The sequence below is a fragment of the Panulirus ornatus genome, chromosome 23 (genome assembly GCF_036320965.1).
Source record: "Panulirus ornatus isolate Po-2019 chromosome 23, ASM3632096v1, whole genome shotgun sequence".
In the NCBI taxonomy this organism is placed as follows: domain Eukaryota; kingdom Metazoa; phylum Arthropoda; class Malacostraca; order Decapoda; family Palinuridae; genus Panulirus; species Panulirus ornatus.
In genome coordinates, this window is record NC_092246.1 from 2,784,363 (window position 1) to 2,805,213 (window position 20,851).

General features: G+C 37.8%; 1 protein-coding gene across 1 annotated transcript; it reads right to left on the reverse strand.

The window, feature by feature from the left end:
- Window positions 1–342: 342 nt before the first annotated feature.
- LOC139756715 (glutaryl-CoA dehydrogenase, mitochondrial) lies at window positions 343–15,294 on the reverse strand. Its single transcript, XM_071676397.1, has 10 exons — window positions 14,926–15,294; window positions 13,934–13,960; window positions 13,512–13,646; window positions 12,287–12,428; window positions 11,182–11,273; window positions 7,124–7,253; window positions 6,535–6,751; window positions 5,022–5,251; window positions 3,425–3,585; window positions 343–1,919 (listed from the first exon to the last, which is right to left on the reverse strand). The coding sequence occupies exons 1-10, from the start codon at window positions 15,032–15,034 to the stop codon at window positions 1,849–1,851; spliced, it is 1,314 nt and encodes a 437-aa protein (XP_071532498.1). The 5' UTR covers window positions 15,035–15,294; the 3' UTR covers window positions 343–1,848.
- Between the last annotated feature and the right edge of the window lie 5,557 nt (window positions 15,295–20,851).

Genomic DNA, 20,851 nt, shown 5'->3' on the forward strand with positions numbered 1-20,851 from the left:
ACATCTTAAACTCAATCAGTTTAAGACAGAAAGCTATTCAGAACTTTTTTTTTAAATTATGAGAGAAAGCTTTGGTTGGTTATCAACTACTTTCATTACAGTTAAGCTTCTTAAAATCAAAGATTTCAAATAGAATGAAGTCTGAATATAAGTCTACATTGTGACGAGCTCTTTCGTAAGGATAATGCATTGTATATATAGTTTATGAACCCAAATCATCTTATTTCTATTCATCTATTTATCTATCTGTTCACCTTTTTTCATTACCAGAATGCACTGTGGCTTCATGTGAAAGGTCTTGCTCCCTTTCAGATCAAATTTCACAGGAAATAAAAAAAAAGCAATATTCAATCAAATTTATTTCAGCCTGGCTTTCCCATGCAGGAACTATATTCTCTAAACCTGAGTGGACTGTATAAAATGAATGAAATTACCTGAAAGTGGCACCACCATGACAAAACTTATTACATAATCACTTTAACTACAATGTACTGACCACCACATTCATTATTACAGCCATTTCATTTCTTTCATTTCATGCAAGTCTGTAGTCTGCAAGCAAGATTACGAAGCCATTACAGAGAATTCATTTTCTAACAATTAACGCACCTCACAGACTGAATGTCACAAATTTCAACATGAGCCTGAACTACTTTTACTTACTGATGGCATTTCTCATAAAATCAAATGGGTCTAAATATCAAGTGAGAATTCTAAAAAAATTCCTTAGTGAATATTATCTATACTAGAACTAGTATTTGATATCTTTTTAATACAGAACATACAAACCTTACCAGCAAAGTGTTCTGCAACACATCTACATCAAGATTTTGTGATGTACAAAGAAATTCGCCAGCAGGTTTAACTATGAGAAATAATGCTTATCTGCTTTAACTAATCTTCTAAACTTGACAATCACTACCCTCATATCAGAGTCTTTAACTAATCTTCTAAACTTGACAATTCACTACCCTCATATCAGAGTGATAGTTCTGCCTTATAGTAAGAAGCTCTGAAAAATAGATTTTATATCCTTAGGTCAGCTTTACAGTAATCTCTCATTTCATTACTACATGTTTAGCATCATCAATGCAAAACTCTTCTTAAGGCTAGCTTTCAATCCAATCAACACAACAGCATGTTCAACTTCTACCTCTGTGAATATATGACCCTACAAAAAATAGTTTTGCCTCTGAACCATTCAATCAAAAACCCCTCACCTTTCTACACCAATTACAAGTCACTGTTTGCTACACCAACTGGTTTAATTATGAGAAATAATGCTTATCTGCTTTAACTAATCTTCTAAACTTGACAATTCACTACCCTCATATAAAGTGATAGTTCTGTCTTATAGTAAGAAGCTCTGAAAAATAATTTTTTTTTTACATCCTTAGGTCAGCTTTACAGTAATCTTTCATTACATTACTACATGTTTAGCATCATCAATGCAAAACTCTTCTTAAGGCTAGCTTTCAATCCAATCAATACACTAGCATGTTCAACTTCTACCTTTATGAATATATGACCCTACAAAAAATAGTTTTGCCTCTGAACCATTCAATCAAAAACCCCTCACCTTTCGACACCAATTACATGTCACTGTTTGCTACACCAACTGCATGTCATTGCTAGCATTTATAGAAACTTAGACCATAAAACTTTTTTCTTAGTAAAACCAATACAACTACCTCAAAGGTGACAATGAAGAGGTTAATTGCACAGTATATGTTTTTGGTGTGTGGTATACATTTAAAAAAAATTTATATACTATAATTCTTAAATTATTACTAGAATATACTCTGGCACTTCAGGTAATTCAATAACATATGAAGGGGCAGAAACAACTTACTGACCACTGAATGCTGCAAGTCCAGTAATAGCACGACCTAAGATAAGAGCATGGATGTCATGTGTACCTGAAACAGAAAATACAGATTTAATTTCAAACTTTATAAAAAGAGAAGTTCAAGAATCACTTCCTTATTTGTATCTAACTCTTGGAATTACAGGTGCTTCTGTAAACCTAGTTCTAATAATTGAAATTTTCATTTATAAGTCAGCCATTATCTGCACAGAGGTATTGCCAGAAGCATACAAAAAATGGCCTCAACAAATCCACTTGAGCAGCAATGTATAATGCAACAAAACCAGAATCCCAATCCACAACTATTTTCTAGTTCTACCTGAAGTTTGCTTATACTTCTCACTTCACCTCTGCTTTGCCCTCTTTTTCAGACCCTGTACCTTTCTACTGTCCTCCTCCTTTCCCTTGAACAGGTCCCAATCAATCACTCTTCTTCCCTGCAGGAAGCACCCCATACATCTCTCATTTCTCTTTCACTTGCATCTGAACTTCGTTATTCCACTACTAACCACCCTTTATAAAATGACCACATCCCATCCTCCACATGCAGAGCACTTCAGCAGCATATGTAAGGAATGCTTCCTTAAATATTTTCCATTCCTTGCCCACTACCTAGATTCACATACTCTCATCTTATGTCATTCCTCAACCAATTTCTCTTGGTTAGCTAACAAAAAAGCACCTGTTCCCAGCTCACTGACCTTCACCATCCTCTACCCTCTAAAGTCATATCCTCATTTCCTAAAGTCACAACAGATTTTCACACTTGCCTCAACCAGTGATAAAACATTCCATCAACTACCCATTTCAGCAAATTTACATCCAACAGAATCTCCCTGAATCCAATCAAGATTTACATAATCCCATAACAGCCACACTCCACTTACACTTATGAAGGCACGTTTTCTTACATTAGGTATTCCCAATCACCATTTCTTTTGAGCACCCAACTTGACAAGCTGTTAATCATTTTCATTTATGATGAGTATCTCATGCTCCTAATTATTCCCTAAACTACTTTATACTTTATATCCTATTCTTGCATTCAAATCTCCTATTGCTAAGGCTTCCTTTCTTGCACTGAAACTGCAGATAATATTCATCCATCAAAAGAGAGAGAAACTTACATTCCTTAATCTAGGCAGATTTCATGGGAACATGAGGAAATAAGAAAAGCTAAGGGCAGCCAAAGCCAATCAACAAATCTAAACAGCAAAAAATAAATGAAACATTCATTATAGCCAACTTGCTCTTTTCACCTTAATAGGTGGTCTTTAGGGGGAAATAAATCACATGCATTTTCAGGCAACATCCACAAATATGCAATTTATAGCAAACAAATGTAAGATAAAAACAATGTCTCCACTACTATTCAGTCAAAAACCCAACAGCTTCTAGATGATTTAGTAAGTCATCCCACTTTACGTGAAAGAAAGCACATACACAATAAATGACACTAAACTTGCATTCTTTGCCTCCAACATAGTTAAAAAAATAGTATTGTCAACTATTCTAATAACAGCAAACCTGTATAAACTGTATATAGGTATCCATTACCTTCATAGGTATTAACAGCTTCCAGATTCATGACATGTCGGATGATGTGGTACTCATCACAAATTCCATTGCCTCCCAGCATGTCACGTGCTTGACGAGCAATGTCAAGTGCCTTCCCACAGGAATTTCGCTTAAGAAGACTGATCATCTCAGGGGTGGCCCTGGAAGATGACAAGATATGAAAAACAGTAATCTTTATAAAATCAAAGCAAAGAAGACTTGCAACTTCCTTCACTAAAGGAAAGTATTTCTCTACATTCTCCTATTGATTAGCATACTATTTCATCATCCAGAGAAGCATTACCATTTACTGTTAAAACCACTGTCAGACACACCTAAAACTTATCTATGAATAGTGCAGTACCAATATCAAAGCAGTGAAGCATGGTCAAGCTATTTTGACCACAATCACACATTAAGTTACCCTGGCTATTTTCAACAACCAAAGCCAATATAGCTATATCCGTAAAAGCACCATTCAACAATTAGAATCAGCAGTGAGTGCTTACAATTAGCCTGCAACAAGCACTCAAAGGTAAGGGCTCCTCTTTTTACTTTCTACTATATTCCTATACAGCTTGACCAACCAATCATCTAACATAAATTCTACATAACCATACTATTTGAATGACATTTATCCATGCCATTTTTTAACTTCTTAACATACATCTCTTTCTCACATTTTCATTCTTCTCTCTATCTTTCTGTCTATCCTAACCATAATTTCTAAATCATCAGTCTTCACTTATCTCATTTTAACCTATCTTGAGCTAAAAACATTCAAGTCTCAGACCCATACATCAGTGCTGGGTCTTGCATTCCTTCATGCAGGCTTCTAGTGCATTAAGTTTTCAGTGCATCCCAATTTTTCTTCCTTCCATAACTACTTTCAACTTCATATTTCCCACTACTACTCACATTTACTCACATCCACAACTTCCACTCATTCATGCACAGTGATCTTACGCTCAGACCTCATCCTTTCAAAAGCCTTGTCTCTTATCAACACTCACTTTAAGCATTCTCCAAATGGGGATAATCTAACTCTTCCTCTTACTATGTCGACTTTGCTAACAACAAGTTATCTGCATACGACAAATGCAGCAACTTCCATTTTCTTTATCAATGTTTAAGTAAAGCTTCACAAAACAATCACCCAACCTTGTTCTTATCTCAAACAAAGCCCCCACTCATAAAAACATTAACCATGGAAACATCACACAATCTTGACTTGCAACTTTCCTATATTGGATTGATGTATTAATAATAGCAAGACAACATTACTCTTGTCTTATATACATCAAATGAAATCATTCAATTCATACTTTTTGTTTGCTCATCACCATAAAATCAACTACACCCTACTTTCAAAGCAACTACTATGGTATCACTGTAAGTTGTATGGTCTTCAAATTATTATGGGGCTCTACCCTGCATTTACACTTTTCCACTCTGCAAGCTCAATAGACTCTTCCACTGATTCTCAAATCTTTCTAAAAATTATCTGTATCACTCATCTTTTTTACAATCATGAAAATTGGCCATTCAGTTTGCTACCAACAATGTAGTAAATAAGTAAAAGAGAAAAGTTTCTTACTTTCCTTCATCCTTGAGGCGTCCAACATGAAGGCAACCTTGAAGCCCTAAAGATATTTCAGTCAAGGCATCAGCCATCTTCTTCTGTATGAGCTGGTTGTTTGCCAGAGGGCGACCAAATTGCTTTCTGTCTAATGTATAAGTACGTGAAGCATCCAAGCAGAACTCTGCAGCTCCAAGGGCACCCCATGCAATACCATATCTTGCATTATTTAGACAGCTGAATGGACCCTGAAAATGAACATGATCAAACACTTTGTTATGAAGGACTAATGCAAGTCTCTTTCCATCAGCAACATTTTTGTCTTCATTGCAGTAAAAAAATCGTTGTTAAGCTTTTCTCCCTAAATTAACAACTAACAATGTTACTTTTTTCTCAAGCAGTGTAGCCCAAAACAGAAAATAATTTTCACTTCATCCATTGGTCACGATAATCAAATCAAATGGATGCCAAGATCATTTAGGCTCAGAAAGAAATTCAGTGAAAGTCAATGGTGCATAAATATTAAAAAAAAAAAAAAAAAAAAAGCCAAACAGCCGATGTGGTTATCAACACATCCCTGATCCGAAAACAGCCTTGGGAAACCAAACAGTCTTCCTTTTTGCTCACTCTCAAGTTTACATCACACACACAACAATTACTAATTCCCGTTCTCAAGTCAACCTGCTGATTCCTTTGTTTATTCTTATGTTTTACCATTGTTTATATCATAATTTAAGTTAAAGCCATCTTATGCATGCCACTAGCACTCAAAAATTGTTGCCTATGGCATGGGGCTACTCAAGTACATATCAGGGCCATCTTATTAATGCCAAATATATATAAATAAACAAGCAAGAATATATGAGATTTTGTCTCTTTTCCTTTAAAATAAATCATAACAGTCAATACATGGGAAGAAAAGATAGTGCTGGGGGTGAAGGTCAAAGGAACAAAGAAACATGTAGGGGTAGGGATCAGAGGAAAGGAGGGCCATGAGTTCAGAAACATGTAGGGGGTAGGAGTCAGAGGAAAGGAAGGCCATGCAGGTGGTTGGGGTCTGGGCAAGAGATAGCAGTACATGGGGTGGGGAGGGCAATGGGTCAGGGATGGGGAAGACCATCTAGGGGAATGAGGTTATATAATGAACAAAGTGTCTATGTAGACTATGTTCAGTCATGAGGAGTTCCCCAAAGCTGTAAAACTAAGTTCAAAGCTACCCAAAGAATCTAGTAAATGTAATTGTAAATATTTTCTAATTTCCTACATTTCTGTTGCAAGATTTCAGCCAGGACTTTGACCCAAAAATAAATGAAAATAAAGACAAAAGTCTACACTGTCTATCAAACGATGTATCATGCAAAAGTCAACGCAGTCTATCAAATGATGCATAGTATTTAAGAAAGTCAGTCCAGTGATATCAACTATACTAACATACTTAAATAAAAACTTATCCTCTATATCCAGTATTCAGCAGCAACCACTGCACAATTCATAGTAATTATAGTCTAATATTTATCAAGAAAGAATTTACCTTTAGTCCTTTAACTCCAGGTAACATGTTTTCCTCAGGTACCACAACATCATCCATCAGGATCATGCCCGTATAGGAAGCACGAAGGGAATATTTCCCTTCAATCTTCGGACACTCAAGGCCAGGCATGCCCTTCTCCATAATGAAGCCACGAATGTGACCATCCTCACACTTGGCCCAGACAACAACAACATCTGCAATAGGCGAGTTTGTGATCCTGAAATGTAAATTTGCATTACTTTCAAGAAAGTAAAAAAAAAGGGAAAACAGGTGTCAGAATATTTTCACTGTCATCATGACCCACTTGGTACTTTAACAGTGAGACTACTTATGACTGAAAAACAAGAAGCATTCCACAAAAGAATACCTCATATATAACTAACAAGGATAAAAAACTATAGCTGTACCAAAAACTGACTCCAGGATACAAAATCAAGCAGTTAAACAAGCAGTAACATGTGACACCTGACATTTCTTTCTTTCTAATACCTAATCTCAGCAAACAAAGGCATAGAAGAGATTCTAGCAGGGGTATGTATTAAAAAAAATGTTACATCACATGCATCTTTCAATGTTCTTGGAAACTTACCATGTCTTAGATCCATTAAGGATGTAAACCTTATCAGAAGGAATGTACTTCGCTCGTGTCTCCATACCAGCTGGGTCACTTCCATGGTTAGGCTCAGTTAGTCCAAAGCAACCTATTATTTCTCCCATTGCTATGAAAGACAAAATACCAGTTTAAGAAATATGTAAGATGATACTTAAAATGGAATAACTTACAAACCTGAGCAACAGATATGCAAAACCATATGAATGTATGTGTGCAGAAATTCTATCTTTCTAGGTATTTCTTATAAAATATCCTAAATATGTAAAGAGTGACAAGAGGAATAAGTACCTAATAAAACAAGACATATCAACTTCTCTGAATTTCTAAACTTTATACATTCAACTCTTGTCTAGGGGGTAAGTGTGAGCATCAGAGAGCATGAGTTAAATCAATATGGTACATGAGGGAAGACATGCTGTCAAAGGCCTGAGCCAGGACATATGAGGCAAAGTAAACCTTAAAGTAGTCTGTGGGTCCTGTCTGTAGTGTAGGCTCTGGTTTCAATACAATAAACACTACAACAAAAGACTGGATTGGTACAAATAAGGCCACTGATTGTATGTTCCTAATTATTTATATTTATTTATTAATATTGCTTTGTCGCTGTCTCCCGCGTTAGCGAGGTAGCGCAAGGAAACAGACGAAAGAATGGCCCAACCCACCCACATACACATGAATATACATACACGTCCACACATGCAAATGTACATACCTATACATCTCAATGTACACATATATATACAGACATATACATATATACACATGTACACAATTCATACTGTCTGCCTTTATTTATTCCCATCGCCACCTTGCCACACATGGAATAACAACCCCCTCCCCCCCTCATATATATGCATATTATTATTATTACTTTTTTTTTTTTTTTTTTTATACTTTGTCGCTGTCTCCCGCGTTTGCGAGGTAGCGCAAGGAAACAGACGAAAGAAATGGCCCAACCCCCCCCCCATACACATGTACATACACACGTCCACACACGCAAATATACATACCTACACAGCTTTCCATGGTTTACCCCAGACGCTTCACATGCCTTGATTCAATCCACTGACAGCACGTCAAACCCTGTATACCACATCGCTCCAATTCACTCTATTCCTTGCCCTCCTTTCACCCTCCTGCATGTTCAGGCCCCGATCACACAAAATCTTTTTCACTCCATCTTTCCACCTCCAATTTGGTCTCCCTCTTCTCCTCGTTCCCTCCACCTCCGACACATATATCCTCTTGGTCAATCTTTCCTCACTCATTCTCTCCATGTGCCCAAACCATTTCAAAACACCCTCTTCTGCTCTCTCAACCACGCTCTTTTTATTTCCACACATCTCTCTTACCCTTACGTTACTTACTCGATCAAACCACCTCACACCACACATTGTCCTCAAACATCTCATTTCCAGCACATCCATCCTCCTGCGCACAACTCTATCCATAGCCCACGCCTCGCAACCATACAACATTGTTGGAACCACTATTCCTTCAAACATACCCATTTTTGCTTTCCGAGATAATGTTCTCGACTTCCACACATTTTTCAAGGCTCCCAAAATTTTCGCCCCCTCCCCCACCCTATGATCCACTTCCGCTTCCATGGTTCCATCCGCTGACAGATCCACTCCCAGATATCTAAAACACTTCACTTCCTCCAGTTTTTCTCCATTCAAACTCACCTCCCAATTGACTTGACCCTCAACCCTACTGTACCTAATAACCTTGCTCTTATTCACATTTACTCTTAACTTTCTTCTTCCACACACTTTACCAAACTCAGTCACCAGCTTCTGCAGTTTCTCACATGAATCAGCCACCAGCGCTGTATCATCAGCGAACAACAACTGACTCACTTCCCAAGCTCTCTCATCCCCAACAGACTTCATACTTGCCCCTCTTTCCAGGACTCTTGCATTTACCTCCCTAACAACCCCATCCATAAACAAATTAAACAACCATGGAGACATCACACACCCCTGCCGCAAACCTACATTCACTGAGAACCAATCACTTTCCTCTCTTCCTACACGTACACATGCCTTACATCCTCGATAAAAACTTTTCACTGCTTCTAACAACTTGCCTCCCACACCATATATTCTTAATACCTTCCACAGAGCATCTCTATCAACTCTATCATATGCCTTCTCCAGATCCATAAATGCTACATACAAATCCATTTGCTTTTCTAAGTATTTCTCACATACATTCTTCAAAGCAAACACCTGATCCACACATCCTCTACCACTTCTGAAACCGCACTGCTCTTCCCCAATCTGATGCTCTGTACATGCCTTCACCCTCTCAATCAATACCCTCCCATATAATTTACCAGGAATACTCAACAAACTTATACCTCTGTAATTTGAGCACTCACTCTTATCCCCTTTGCCTCTGTACAATGGCACTATGCACGCATTCCGCCAATCCTCAGGCACCTCACCATGAGTCATACATACATTAAATAACCTTACCAACCAGTCAACAATACAGTCACCCCCTTTTTTAATAAATTCCACTGCAATACCATCCAAACCTGCTGCCTTGCCGGCTTTCATCTTCCGCAAAGCTTTTACTACCTCTTCTCGGTTTACCAAATCATTTTCCCTAACCCTCTCACTTTGCACACCATTATTATTATTATCATTATTATCATTATAATCTATCATACTTGATCACCATTTCTCATGTTAGTGAATTAGCTCAAGGAAACTGACAAAAAGAGATCCATGCACTCGCATACACACACATATACATATATATGCACATACACATATCGAAACATATACACATGTACATATTCATACATGCTCACCTTCATCCATTCCTGGTGCTACCCTGCCCAACAGGAAACAGTATCGGCATCCCCTGCAACAATGAAGCAGCACCAAGACTAAAGAAAGGCCACATCCACTCACACATATTCTCTGTCATGTGTGTACATATATACAAACACATACATATGCATGACCCAGGTCGCTGTCTTTTCTTTCTGCCTCACCTATACATGAACTGCCAGCATTCTGTCCACAAACATACAATTTCTCCTTGTCTCACATGACACTTAAACACACAACTCATTCTATATATCTCTTGATTTTCCTAAAGTGAGCATAATGCACTAGCCTGCCTTTCAGTAAAACGTTAGAAGCAATAGACAGTAGTAGTTGATAGGAACTTCCAAAAGTATTATTAGTGGAAGCATTTGGTACAAGTAGGAGGATGGGACATTAAGCAAACACAGTGGTTAGTAGTTGGCAGGAACCTTAAGAAAGAGCCTTTGAAAACACTACTCTAGAGTTGGCCTCTGCCAGTGGCCTGTTTAGAGTAAGGAATTGAGGCTAAGAAGCTGCACTGAACTTCAACATTCATGGAGACTGCCAGGGCCACCCACTCGAGGGAATCACTAAAGGGAACGTGTATAAGAAACACAGATAGATAGATTTTACATTATACTTTGAAATGGGTTTATCTTTTCAAAAATTCTGTTTATGCAAGAAATTGTATTAAAATAATTTGTCTTTCATGAAATTGTAATGTCAAATAAATCAAGTATATGGACTAACTAATCTAAAATTGAGGCATTACTGTGCCCCACCAGCTCGAGGTTACAACATGCATAAAAAGTCATCTTTGACAAGGCTGCATTACTAGGAGTACAGTCTCATCAAACAACTTCCAAGTCCTTAATTTTCCCTGCTACTAAAAGTAGCACAAACTTGAGCTGCAGAATCCTCTGGAAAGAATATCTTGATTAACATTGTGACCCTTCCTTAGAAAGAGGTCCTGGAGCAATCATAAACAAAAATCTTTAAATAAAAAAAGGCAACACTTATTACTAATACATTTAGGGGAAGCCTCGACATATCTACTGAGGTAAGGACATGGTTAAAATGGCCAGTAATCCCTATATGGCATTATAACATTTCATGTCTTGGTAAAATTCTGATTTTTCCCTACTTCCCTTCTTGTTCTAATTTCTCTCTGCAGGGACCATGTACAGAACAAATGTTGAATCCTCTTACCTAGTCTGGGAAGGTATTTTTCCCTCTGTTCTTCTGTGCCAAAATCCCAGATAGGGTACATTACCAGTGATGACTGGACAGACATTGCAGATCTGTAAAGGGTCAACAGTTATCATAATGATATAGTTAAGAATAACTCTGAATACAAGTGACAGTACATATCCCCCCTACCACACTAAGCCAATTAAACTGCACTAAAAATTTGAAAACCTGGCGACTTTCATTCAGTAACTACATGATCTCCCACAATGTCATCATCATGCTGTATCTAACTGTATGCTTTATCATTTGTAAAGCATGGCCAGGAATTATGACCAAGAAACATTTGATGTCGTAAAAAATAGACAAATATGGAAGCAAACCCATCACAAAATTGGTTCAAGAATGATTTCAGCACTGTAAGAGGCACAGTGGACAAATGATCCCAAAAATCAAGTCAAAAGAGCTGAAAATTAACAAAAAACCTATCATATAAACTATCAACAGACTCCTTAAATCCTACATTCTATTCACTGAACAGTCCAAGAAATTCTCATGGTGTGGCATCCAGAACAAATTGAACATTGAGTTTTTAAGCATTTACATCAATGGCTATAGTCCCATTAACAAGAAAGATGTTACACACTAAATTATTTGCATTAACACCAAGATCTCAGAGAGAAGGAAATGTAGGAGATGGGGTATCACTGAGTAGTTAAGAAAGTACTTTGAAAAAAAGGATGCATTATGCCAGGCAGATACATCAAACATGTAGGAGCAAGGACCACTTTCACACACACACACACACACAAAAAAAAGCAAGAACAAAATTATCCAATTAAAAGTAGGCTCTCTTCCTCTTCATGCAAAGTAGGATGGCACTTGTAGCATCACCACAAAGCTCTCTGATTGACTATTTACACTTAATCAAATTTCAGACCAACAAGATTCTGCTGAACTGTTTACCAAATGAAGCTACTGCCACTTGCATGCATGAAATATTGTAACAATACAAAAAGATGTGAAAAGTTTGCCAACCTTAAATCTGATGAAAAATCAAGCCAAATTCTTAACAACATAAGCTAATATTCAATGTATATAAAAATACTTCAGAGGTATGGCATACCTGTATGCAGAATCAACTCTCTCCACTTCACGTGCTATGAGGCCATATGCTACAGATGAGACACCGGGACATCCATACCCATGAATAGTTGGTCCTAATACACCCATAGCACCCATTTCTGCCATAATCTCTCGATCAAAATCTGCAATAAATGTCCTAGTAAACATCTAGTTTTCACAAATTCAAGAAAAGAGGCTGGTTTAGCAAGAGAAATGGTGATGAAGGCACTTGGGGGGTTATGGATTGTTGATAGCATTCAAAGTAATGATAGTGATGCTTCCCAAGAAACTTCCTCTAAGGATCATGGGAGATGGGCTAGTCACAAAAGGGTGTAAAAGAAATACTATTTAGAATGAAAGAGGAGTTTTTATTAAATCAAATAACTGGAAACAATTATGAGTAAAACAAAATTTTAGCATCTAAGACAATAACAAAATGTAATCTTTCCAACTTTTAATAAGGTAGCAACCTTCTAGGGATAAAGGATTAACACAGTTTGAAGTGCTAGACACAAGGAGATGAAAAAAATTGCATTAATGTTCTAGCACAAGGAAATGAAAAAAATTGCATTAACTTCATCTGCTTCATCAGTCCACCTACAAGAAATCACAGACAAGGAAATATGACGTTATTGAAAATTTCTCATTGAAACTAAAAAAATCCCCTCAAATCAACATCAAATTCTCAAGTCAAAGGGCAACCCCATTAAGGCTGCACTTCATGTTTTCCACCTGGACACCAAACTGTTTGACCTTCTAAGCTATTTTCTTTTATTGCGAAGTGTATATCAGTATCTTCATTTCACATTGAAATCCAACAGAAAACTCCTTTATGCATGAATATTCTTTCTTCACCGGCTCAAAATAAGGTTCACTGTGAAGTACATATAACTCAGGTAACTCCATTTCTAAACACTAAATCTAAATACAAGAACTTTATCTTCAAAAGGCTTCACTATATGAGTGAGGCAAAAAAACAGAAATGGCATGATGTAAGAACAGAATGAGGAAATGCATACGAAAGAAGTGATACAGGTTAATCTAAAAATTTAATGCAAGTTCTAAAGTCTCAGTCTAACTCCTGAAGTTACATACATACAAAATATTTGAGCAGTTGTAATTATAAAAATCACATTAAAATGCCAGAAGACTAGTTTTGATAGGTACACACTATACAGCATAATCTACAACCCTTTAAAAATCTTGGAACCTTGGAATTCACTTACGTTCATGTCTGTTTGCATCCTTAATACGTGGCATTAGCTTCTCTTGGCAATACTGATTGAAGGCATCTCTAATCATGATCTCATCCTCTGTGAGTTGGCTCTCCAGATTAAGCGCATCACGCCAGTCAAATTTGACTGAAAAATACGAACATTCAAATTTAATACTTCACCTCACATTCACGTTTCTTAAATATAACTATCATTAAGAAGTTCAACATAAAGAAAATCATACTAATACATTTGGTAAGGCAGGGAATACAAAGGGAATGAATTGTGGAGGGATAGTGGGTGGAACATAATACTCTGAGGTGGTTTGGACATATGGAAAGAATGCTGTAATCAAGGGTGCAATCATGGGAGAAGATATCTATATAATCAAGAATTGACATTATTCTACAAAACACATCTGAAGGGTTACGCACCTTTTGGAGTCTTTGGTTTTGCCACATCTGCAAACTCAGTTAAGGAAACATTAGAGAAAACATAGAAATGTATTTTCTGAACATAATACAATCACTGCAAAACAAGATCACTACGCCCATAATTATGTGCTATGCAGATAGTTGCATCTCAATAATCACAACTTTTCTTCAGTAAAAAAGTTAATAAATCTTGTGATAAAGTGGCATAAAGAAAATAACCAATCATCTAACCTCTTATTTTTTCTGAACTTCGCAGCCTTGTATTTGTTTCCATACATGAGATTATATCTAGTTATAACTACGCAGCATCTTGTAGCAGACAAGGATAAAATGTTAAATCTTAAGTACAATATCACAGTCTATGGCAAATGTGGGCTGCCTGGTAAGTTATGTAAATTTCACTGGGTCTCCTGATTCACAGATGCTTCACCAAGATATTTCAATTATTTTCCCTGAGCTTCACAACCCTCCCCACAAAATCTATTATCCACGAACGAGACATAGCTCCAAATCACACTGGCATACTTTTTTGTTATTTCTGGATGACGCTTCCATTGCAAAATTATTTGTCATTATGCAAGGGTAATAGAGTGATAGACCTAAACTAGGAAATCACTTGTCTGATTGTTAAACTTCTAACTGGTACATATGTAAACAAAAGCTAAATGCCGTACTAGTAGACAAAGACAAACACTATAGATGGTAGAAAATAATGGTGTACACACCAAACACATAGATTTAGTTAACGATATGAAAAAAGAATTTCACTTTTCAGGAGAAACATTACATAATCATATGATAAACACTTACATCACTTTGACGACATAACAACACGGGGAAAAAATGGAAACGACGAAACTGCAACAGCACTTTGAGTACAGCTCTTGTATTATGCAGAGGGACTCCCTGCATCACAAATTGTCTCACTAACACGTACTTAGGACAGATCAAGGAGTACCATTCAAGAGACAAATGCCATAAGAAAAGGATACTCTGTTGGTCTATTTGTGGGGCTGCTGCAGAGCTCTGTTGGGCCCTTGATAGAAGCTGTGGGCCAGTTCTAAGGCACAGGTTGCGAAGGATTGTTCTGCTTAGCGCCATTCTTGAACTCTCAGGCTCCTCGGCGAAAATGGACGAGTATATGGTTGCTTACCCTGACTCCAACAGGCATCAGCCAACGACGCAGCTGGCAACTCGCACTGAAATTGAGGTTTATGCAACTAAGCTTCACATCAGCTGATGATATTTATATGACCTGAAACTTTTCATTACGTAATCTTCTTGATGTTTATATACTATAATTATTTTTCCCCTGAGAAACTAATTCAAGTACTTTACTAATCTCACAACTGCGTATTACAATTGCGAAAAAAATACATGTGATTTGCTCGATTTGCGCAATCTAGGCGAGGCAAATATCTATTTACATATTCTCAATGTATTCTATGAATATTTTCACCGATATTCACTGCAGAATATCTAAGAAAAGAACTTAAGACATTCTTTTGAAGAGTTTATGCCCGAAGTGTTCGAGACAAGAAGGTCGTATGTGCATTAGGTAAGCAACTCTTGTTACGTGTTTCACAGCCAATGCACCGATAATGCGACTGTTTCTACAATAGATTCATTAACCTTATTGCATTTACGAAACATTATATATACTTTCGGAGGTTATATAATGATATGTATGAACACAAGGGACATCAAGGCGAAGCTCCTGAGTGGTTATTTCCAGGGGTGTGTGTGTGACGTCATAAGGCAAAGTGCCAGGGGGCCACCACATAACCTCGATATAACAGATAAGGTCATCGCAACGCAGTTATATAAAAAGATCTTATAAATGAGGGTATGATAAGGACGTTTTATGGCATGGCTGCAAGTATGACTGTAATTATGTACGTACTGTATGTCTATGTGAATATTTACTGGAAGGTCACTAAATGTGGTTACTGTGTTACAAGGCAGTAATCGTTTTTCTACTCTACTAGTGTTGCCACGTCTATCAAGCATAACCTTATACACTGGTAGAGGTACTATGACTTTACTCCTATGCGTGTACACACACACACACACACACAAACACATCCTCAACCTCATTTTGTCGAAGAGCCCCGAGGGGAGAATGAACACCTATTTTAGGTGATGGTCGAATGAAACGCCATCTGAGCCTGACCACGGGAGAGCAGTGTTGATTCACATTCAGTAACGCTAACTTAACTGGTGCTGTGCATCAAGGTCGTACAACAATTGGGGTCGTGCCGCACGCCAGTTTGGGACTAAGGAGAATCTTAAGTGTGTGAACGGAAACAAGTAAGCTAAGGTCGTACGCTGAGCGCGCCGTGCTGCACATGAATATTGCACATAAAGGCCGACTTGACCTGGGGAACGTTGGCCGATGCACGCCCGGATCCCCGTGCACGTACAGACCAACCTAACCGGAAAGACATGGGTAACCAGTTGATGCCGTCTTATGTGAACCTTTGTCACCAGTGACTAAACAGAACCGCTTCGCTTGTCAGTATCATGCTGAGTGGCAGGAATTATAGAGTACTGCTTACTTTGAAGAGTCTAAGTGCATCATTAAGAATTCCCTTGCACTTGCGAATTAGTGTTTAGTTATCATTAGCAGTTGTGTTAGGATGCATAACACATCATTTCTGATACTATCAGTAGCCTTAGATATCAAAAGTAATGATATCCGCAGACCCATGCATGATGGCAAATTATGTTTGCAGTGTTGCAACCATATAGATGCTATTTCAGTGAATGCGTGCTTACGCACATTTAATTGCCATATTATGTGGACTCATTTTCATTAGGTATCAAATGTAAGATGGTTATAGGCCTTTCCTTAGCCTACAGGAAAGTGAGTAGTCAAAGTATGCTTGGCAGTCCATTAGCTTAGTTGGGTCATTAATGTCTCTATTAAGGGGTGTTACTTAAACCATGGCTATGGACCTCCACAGTAATTTCACCCGAACAGCTCCATCAAGTAATAATTTCTAGTCATTACGACGAGTAATAAAGTCGAGTGGCACAGTATTTCTCTTACTACACGCGGGAGTAGCCAGGATTAATTTCTTTCTTAGGGCAATGGCATAAAATAACTGAAGGGCATCATGCTGCCATATAAATACGTAAGAGGAGGTAAGTAACCTATATACAAATTACTTATGAATTATACAACGTATACAAAGTACCACGAATGCAATCAGGCTCCTTAGGGCATCGCGGCCATGCCTTTATCATTTATCATAAAGCCAAATAAGTTCCCAAACACCTTCTGGAATGGACATACAAACAATAGATGTAACCTTCCTAGAGGGGAATTCGTTCTTTATCTGATACGTACGGATTATACTGGTGGGGCCTTAAGATCAGTAACTAACTCTCACTGTTCTTCAGTTTGGCGAAGATCGAGAAGACGTCTTAGAAAATGGAGAGTTACTACAGACTGGGTGGCGGCCAAGTCTCCCACAAGTGAAGAGTCATCACATTCGGTGGCACCCTGATCTCGGGGACCAACCTGCATGGCAGCTTGGGTAACTGATCCGTGATTATCATTCACGGTTGCTGTTCAGCACTTCCGTCACATTGCAGAGCTCCCGACTCTCTCTCTCTCTCTCTCTCTCTCTCTCTCTCTCTCTCTCTCTCTCTCTCTCTATCTATCTATCTATCTATCTATCTATCTATGTGTGTGTGTGTGTGTGTGTGTGTGTGTGTGTGCGTACTGAGATTACTACTGAAACTGCGGCCACCCTATTAACGAACATCATCAAAGATTGTTTCCACCTCCCACACAACCCACCTTAACGAAAAAGCACCATCCACTTTTCCTTTAAAGTCAGGTAAGTGTCTGCTCTGGCATGGCAGTAACAGGGAATTTCCCGAGTAGCAAAGTAGCACTAAGAACAAACGAAAACCGGCCTTGTTTGTTCATATCCACGCTATGGCTGGCTGTACAAGGCACTGAAACCACACACACGCACACACACCCATATATATATATTTATATATATATATATATATATATATATATATATATATATATATATATATATATATATATATATTCCAACACAAACTACGAGTTTTGTTGCTAAGATCCTGTGATTGAACACCTGAATAACTTATCAGAGCACAAATTATTATGTTTTCGATAACTGCACAAGGGTCTTTATAACCAACGATTGTCGCCAAAGAAGTAATAATTGTACATCTATCATTAATCAGCATAATTTGCTCGAGACCAAGACCCTACTACGAACTAGATCTGTTGTTGACAATAAACCATCCATTCGCGTTTTCGACAGAATTCAAATCACATTGTGCCAACGTTCCTGCGTATAATCACACGGAAAGTGTTAAATCAGATTTAGTCACTGTATCTTTTCTCGTCCCTGTAAAGGAAAAGAAAAAAATAGATGCCACTTAGGTGACCATGTATATGTAGTGGCCTTGAAAAATATTTAACAGAATCATAGTCATTTGCTTCAGTTACCCCATCATATAATCAGGCTCTTACATGTTCTTTCATGCATTTCAACCGAAGAAAAACGTGATCTTCTTCGTGGGTAGCTAATGTGTATCGTAAGTTTTACTGGTCTATGTCATTTCTCCATGTGGCCATAAAGTTACGATTACATTAGTGATGAATATTCACTTTCCTTCAAGTAAACTACATCTATATGGGATGGTAGGGGTTCACTCCAAAATGGATACAAAAGTTCTATGCATCTGTCATCCTCAGCAATCTCACGTATCACTGTATATAAACTTTTACTGCCAGGTAAACTAAGTACTTTGGCAAAACCAATTTCGTGGAATTCTACAGCTATGAGATCTAATGCCTTATAACATGAAAAAGATATCATAGAACTTTACACTCTTAATCTAAAATTATACATTCTGTCTTCCAGAAGATTTCACCAGTCTAGTTGCACGTCTAGTTGCACAAGACAATGACAACCGTGAATGAAAAGACACATTATACACAACACAAATCCATTAAGCGAACCCAATATCCTAGTCACATAAGAGCTGTTCTGAGCCATTAATGACACCCAAGAACACACACCTAACCTGTTCAGCGAGATTAGGTTATCATTTATAAATGCCCATGCCAGGCTTATTTCGGGCCAAGTTTTACACTCACGCACACGAAAACCCCGCAATATCTGTACTCCGTTAGGGGAAGTTTCATGATAAAACTGCAAATGCAAGTGTCATATATAGACGCAGGTCTACACTCCAACAAGCGATCAGGGATCGACAAAGTATAACCAATTTTCCGTCGATAAAATAGATGGTTCATGTTGAAGGAGCATAGCCACATTTCAGCATCTTTACTTTCCGTAGTTTGTTAATTTTCTGGGGCCCCATGTCCTATCTAGCTGGCCAAATACAACTCAAAATTCATTCTGCACGTAAAATCGTTATGAAGTATAATTTTCGTATGCAGATTGCTACATAAAACCGCTTTGACATCAAAAGTGTAAATTCATGTTCTTGGATTCTTACGATACATTTTTGGTCTTTTCGAACGACGGGATGCACTGGAGATCATTCGTTTATATAAATGTTTTGTATTCAGTAACATTTACATAACTGACAAATGTACGATTCTTACATGTTGCAGTATAAGCTATTTAATGCAATGGCATGACGTGGAAGCAATGAACATACAGTGGCAGTAGAGATGAAGTATTGCAACCATTTCTTTCGAAAGGTTTATATACATATGAAGATATCAGATACTTGCTGCAGTATAATTATCATAATGAGTAGAATTGTCAACAAACTTTAGGCCCTATTCAAGTTAATCTGTGGGATCTTTAGGTCCCGAGGGCTCGATTTTTTCAAATAATCTTAATTAAGGTTTTATTACTCCTAAGGGCTCCTTGCCTTAAATACAACTTTACAAACATTCGGCCACTGCTCTCGTGATGTATGCATGGTTCCCAACCCTATAACCTCTACTGATGGCATGCGTCCGGATGCTGCTGCTTCTAATAAGAAGAGTAGCCACACGAGGACATAACGTTATAACACCTTATCTCATACAGCAAAGCTGTGGGATTCTCTACCTACTTTTATCCCTCCCTCTTTCAATAGCCTTTCCATCTGGGGATATATATATATATATATATATATATATATATATATATATATATATATATATATATATATATATATATAACGTTTGTTGTACATCCGGGGATATTCTAACTGTGAAAAGTGGATTTCAAGTCCATATGGCTTCGTTTGTGAAGCATGGGTTCGTACACATTGAACTTCCGACTTTTTAATGACATTTTTTCTGAGAAGTAGATCTCAGTTCAACCTTTATCTTAAATTTCTCTAAATCTGACATAATATTTCTGCTGACTAACAGTGGCGACTGGGTTTACTACCGTCTTCTCCATTTGGTGAACAGACTACCTGCTTTCTACTTTCCCTTTATTCTACTTACCGATAATTCAATTTTTCCCTTCATCCCTTCCTCATTACCTAAATTTTCACTTGGGACAAATACTCTTACAAGTGACGCATAAAATCAGCGCGACCACGTATCTTCTTTGATCAACAATGGAGCACTTGGGATCAACCATAGACCAACTACCATGTTACTTTCCTTTCCCTTTTTGCTCAACGCACTTCCATGACCCTTCCATCAAACCCCCTCCTAATTTCAACTTTCAAAAACCCAGCCGTCCAGTCAGTAAATAAACATTCATGGCTCTATTGACAGCCAAAAGGACCTGGACCTGAACGCTATCCAAAGTCCCTCTCCCACAGAACGCAGGTTAGTGTTGTATCAGAGATAGTCAGAGCACGTTAGTGGATGCTTTGTGAGTGCGTCTTGTACCATGGCTACCCAGTGACCTGTCACAGGCTGTCAAGAGTAACATGACAAGC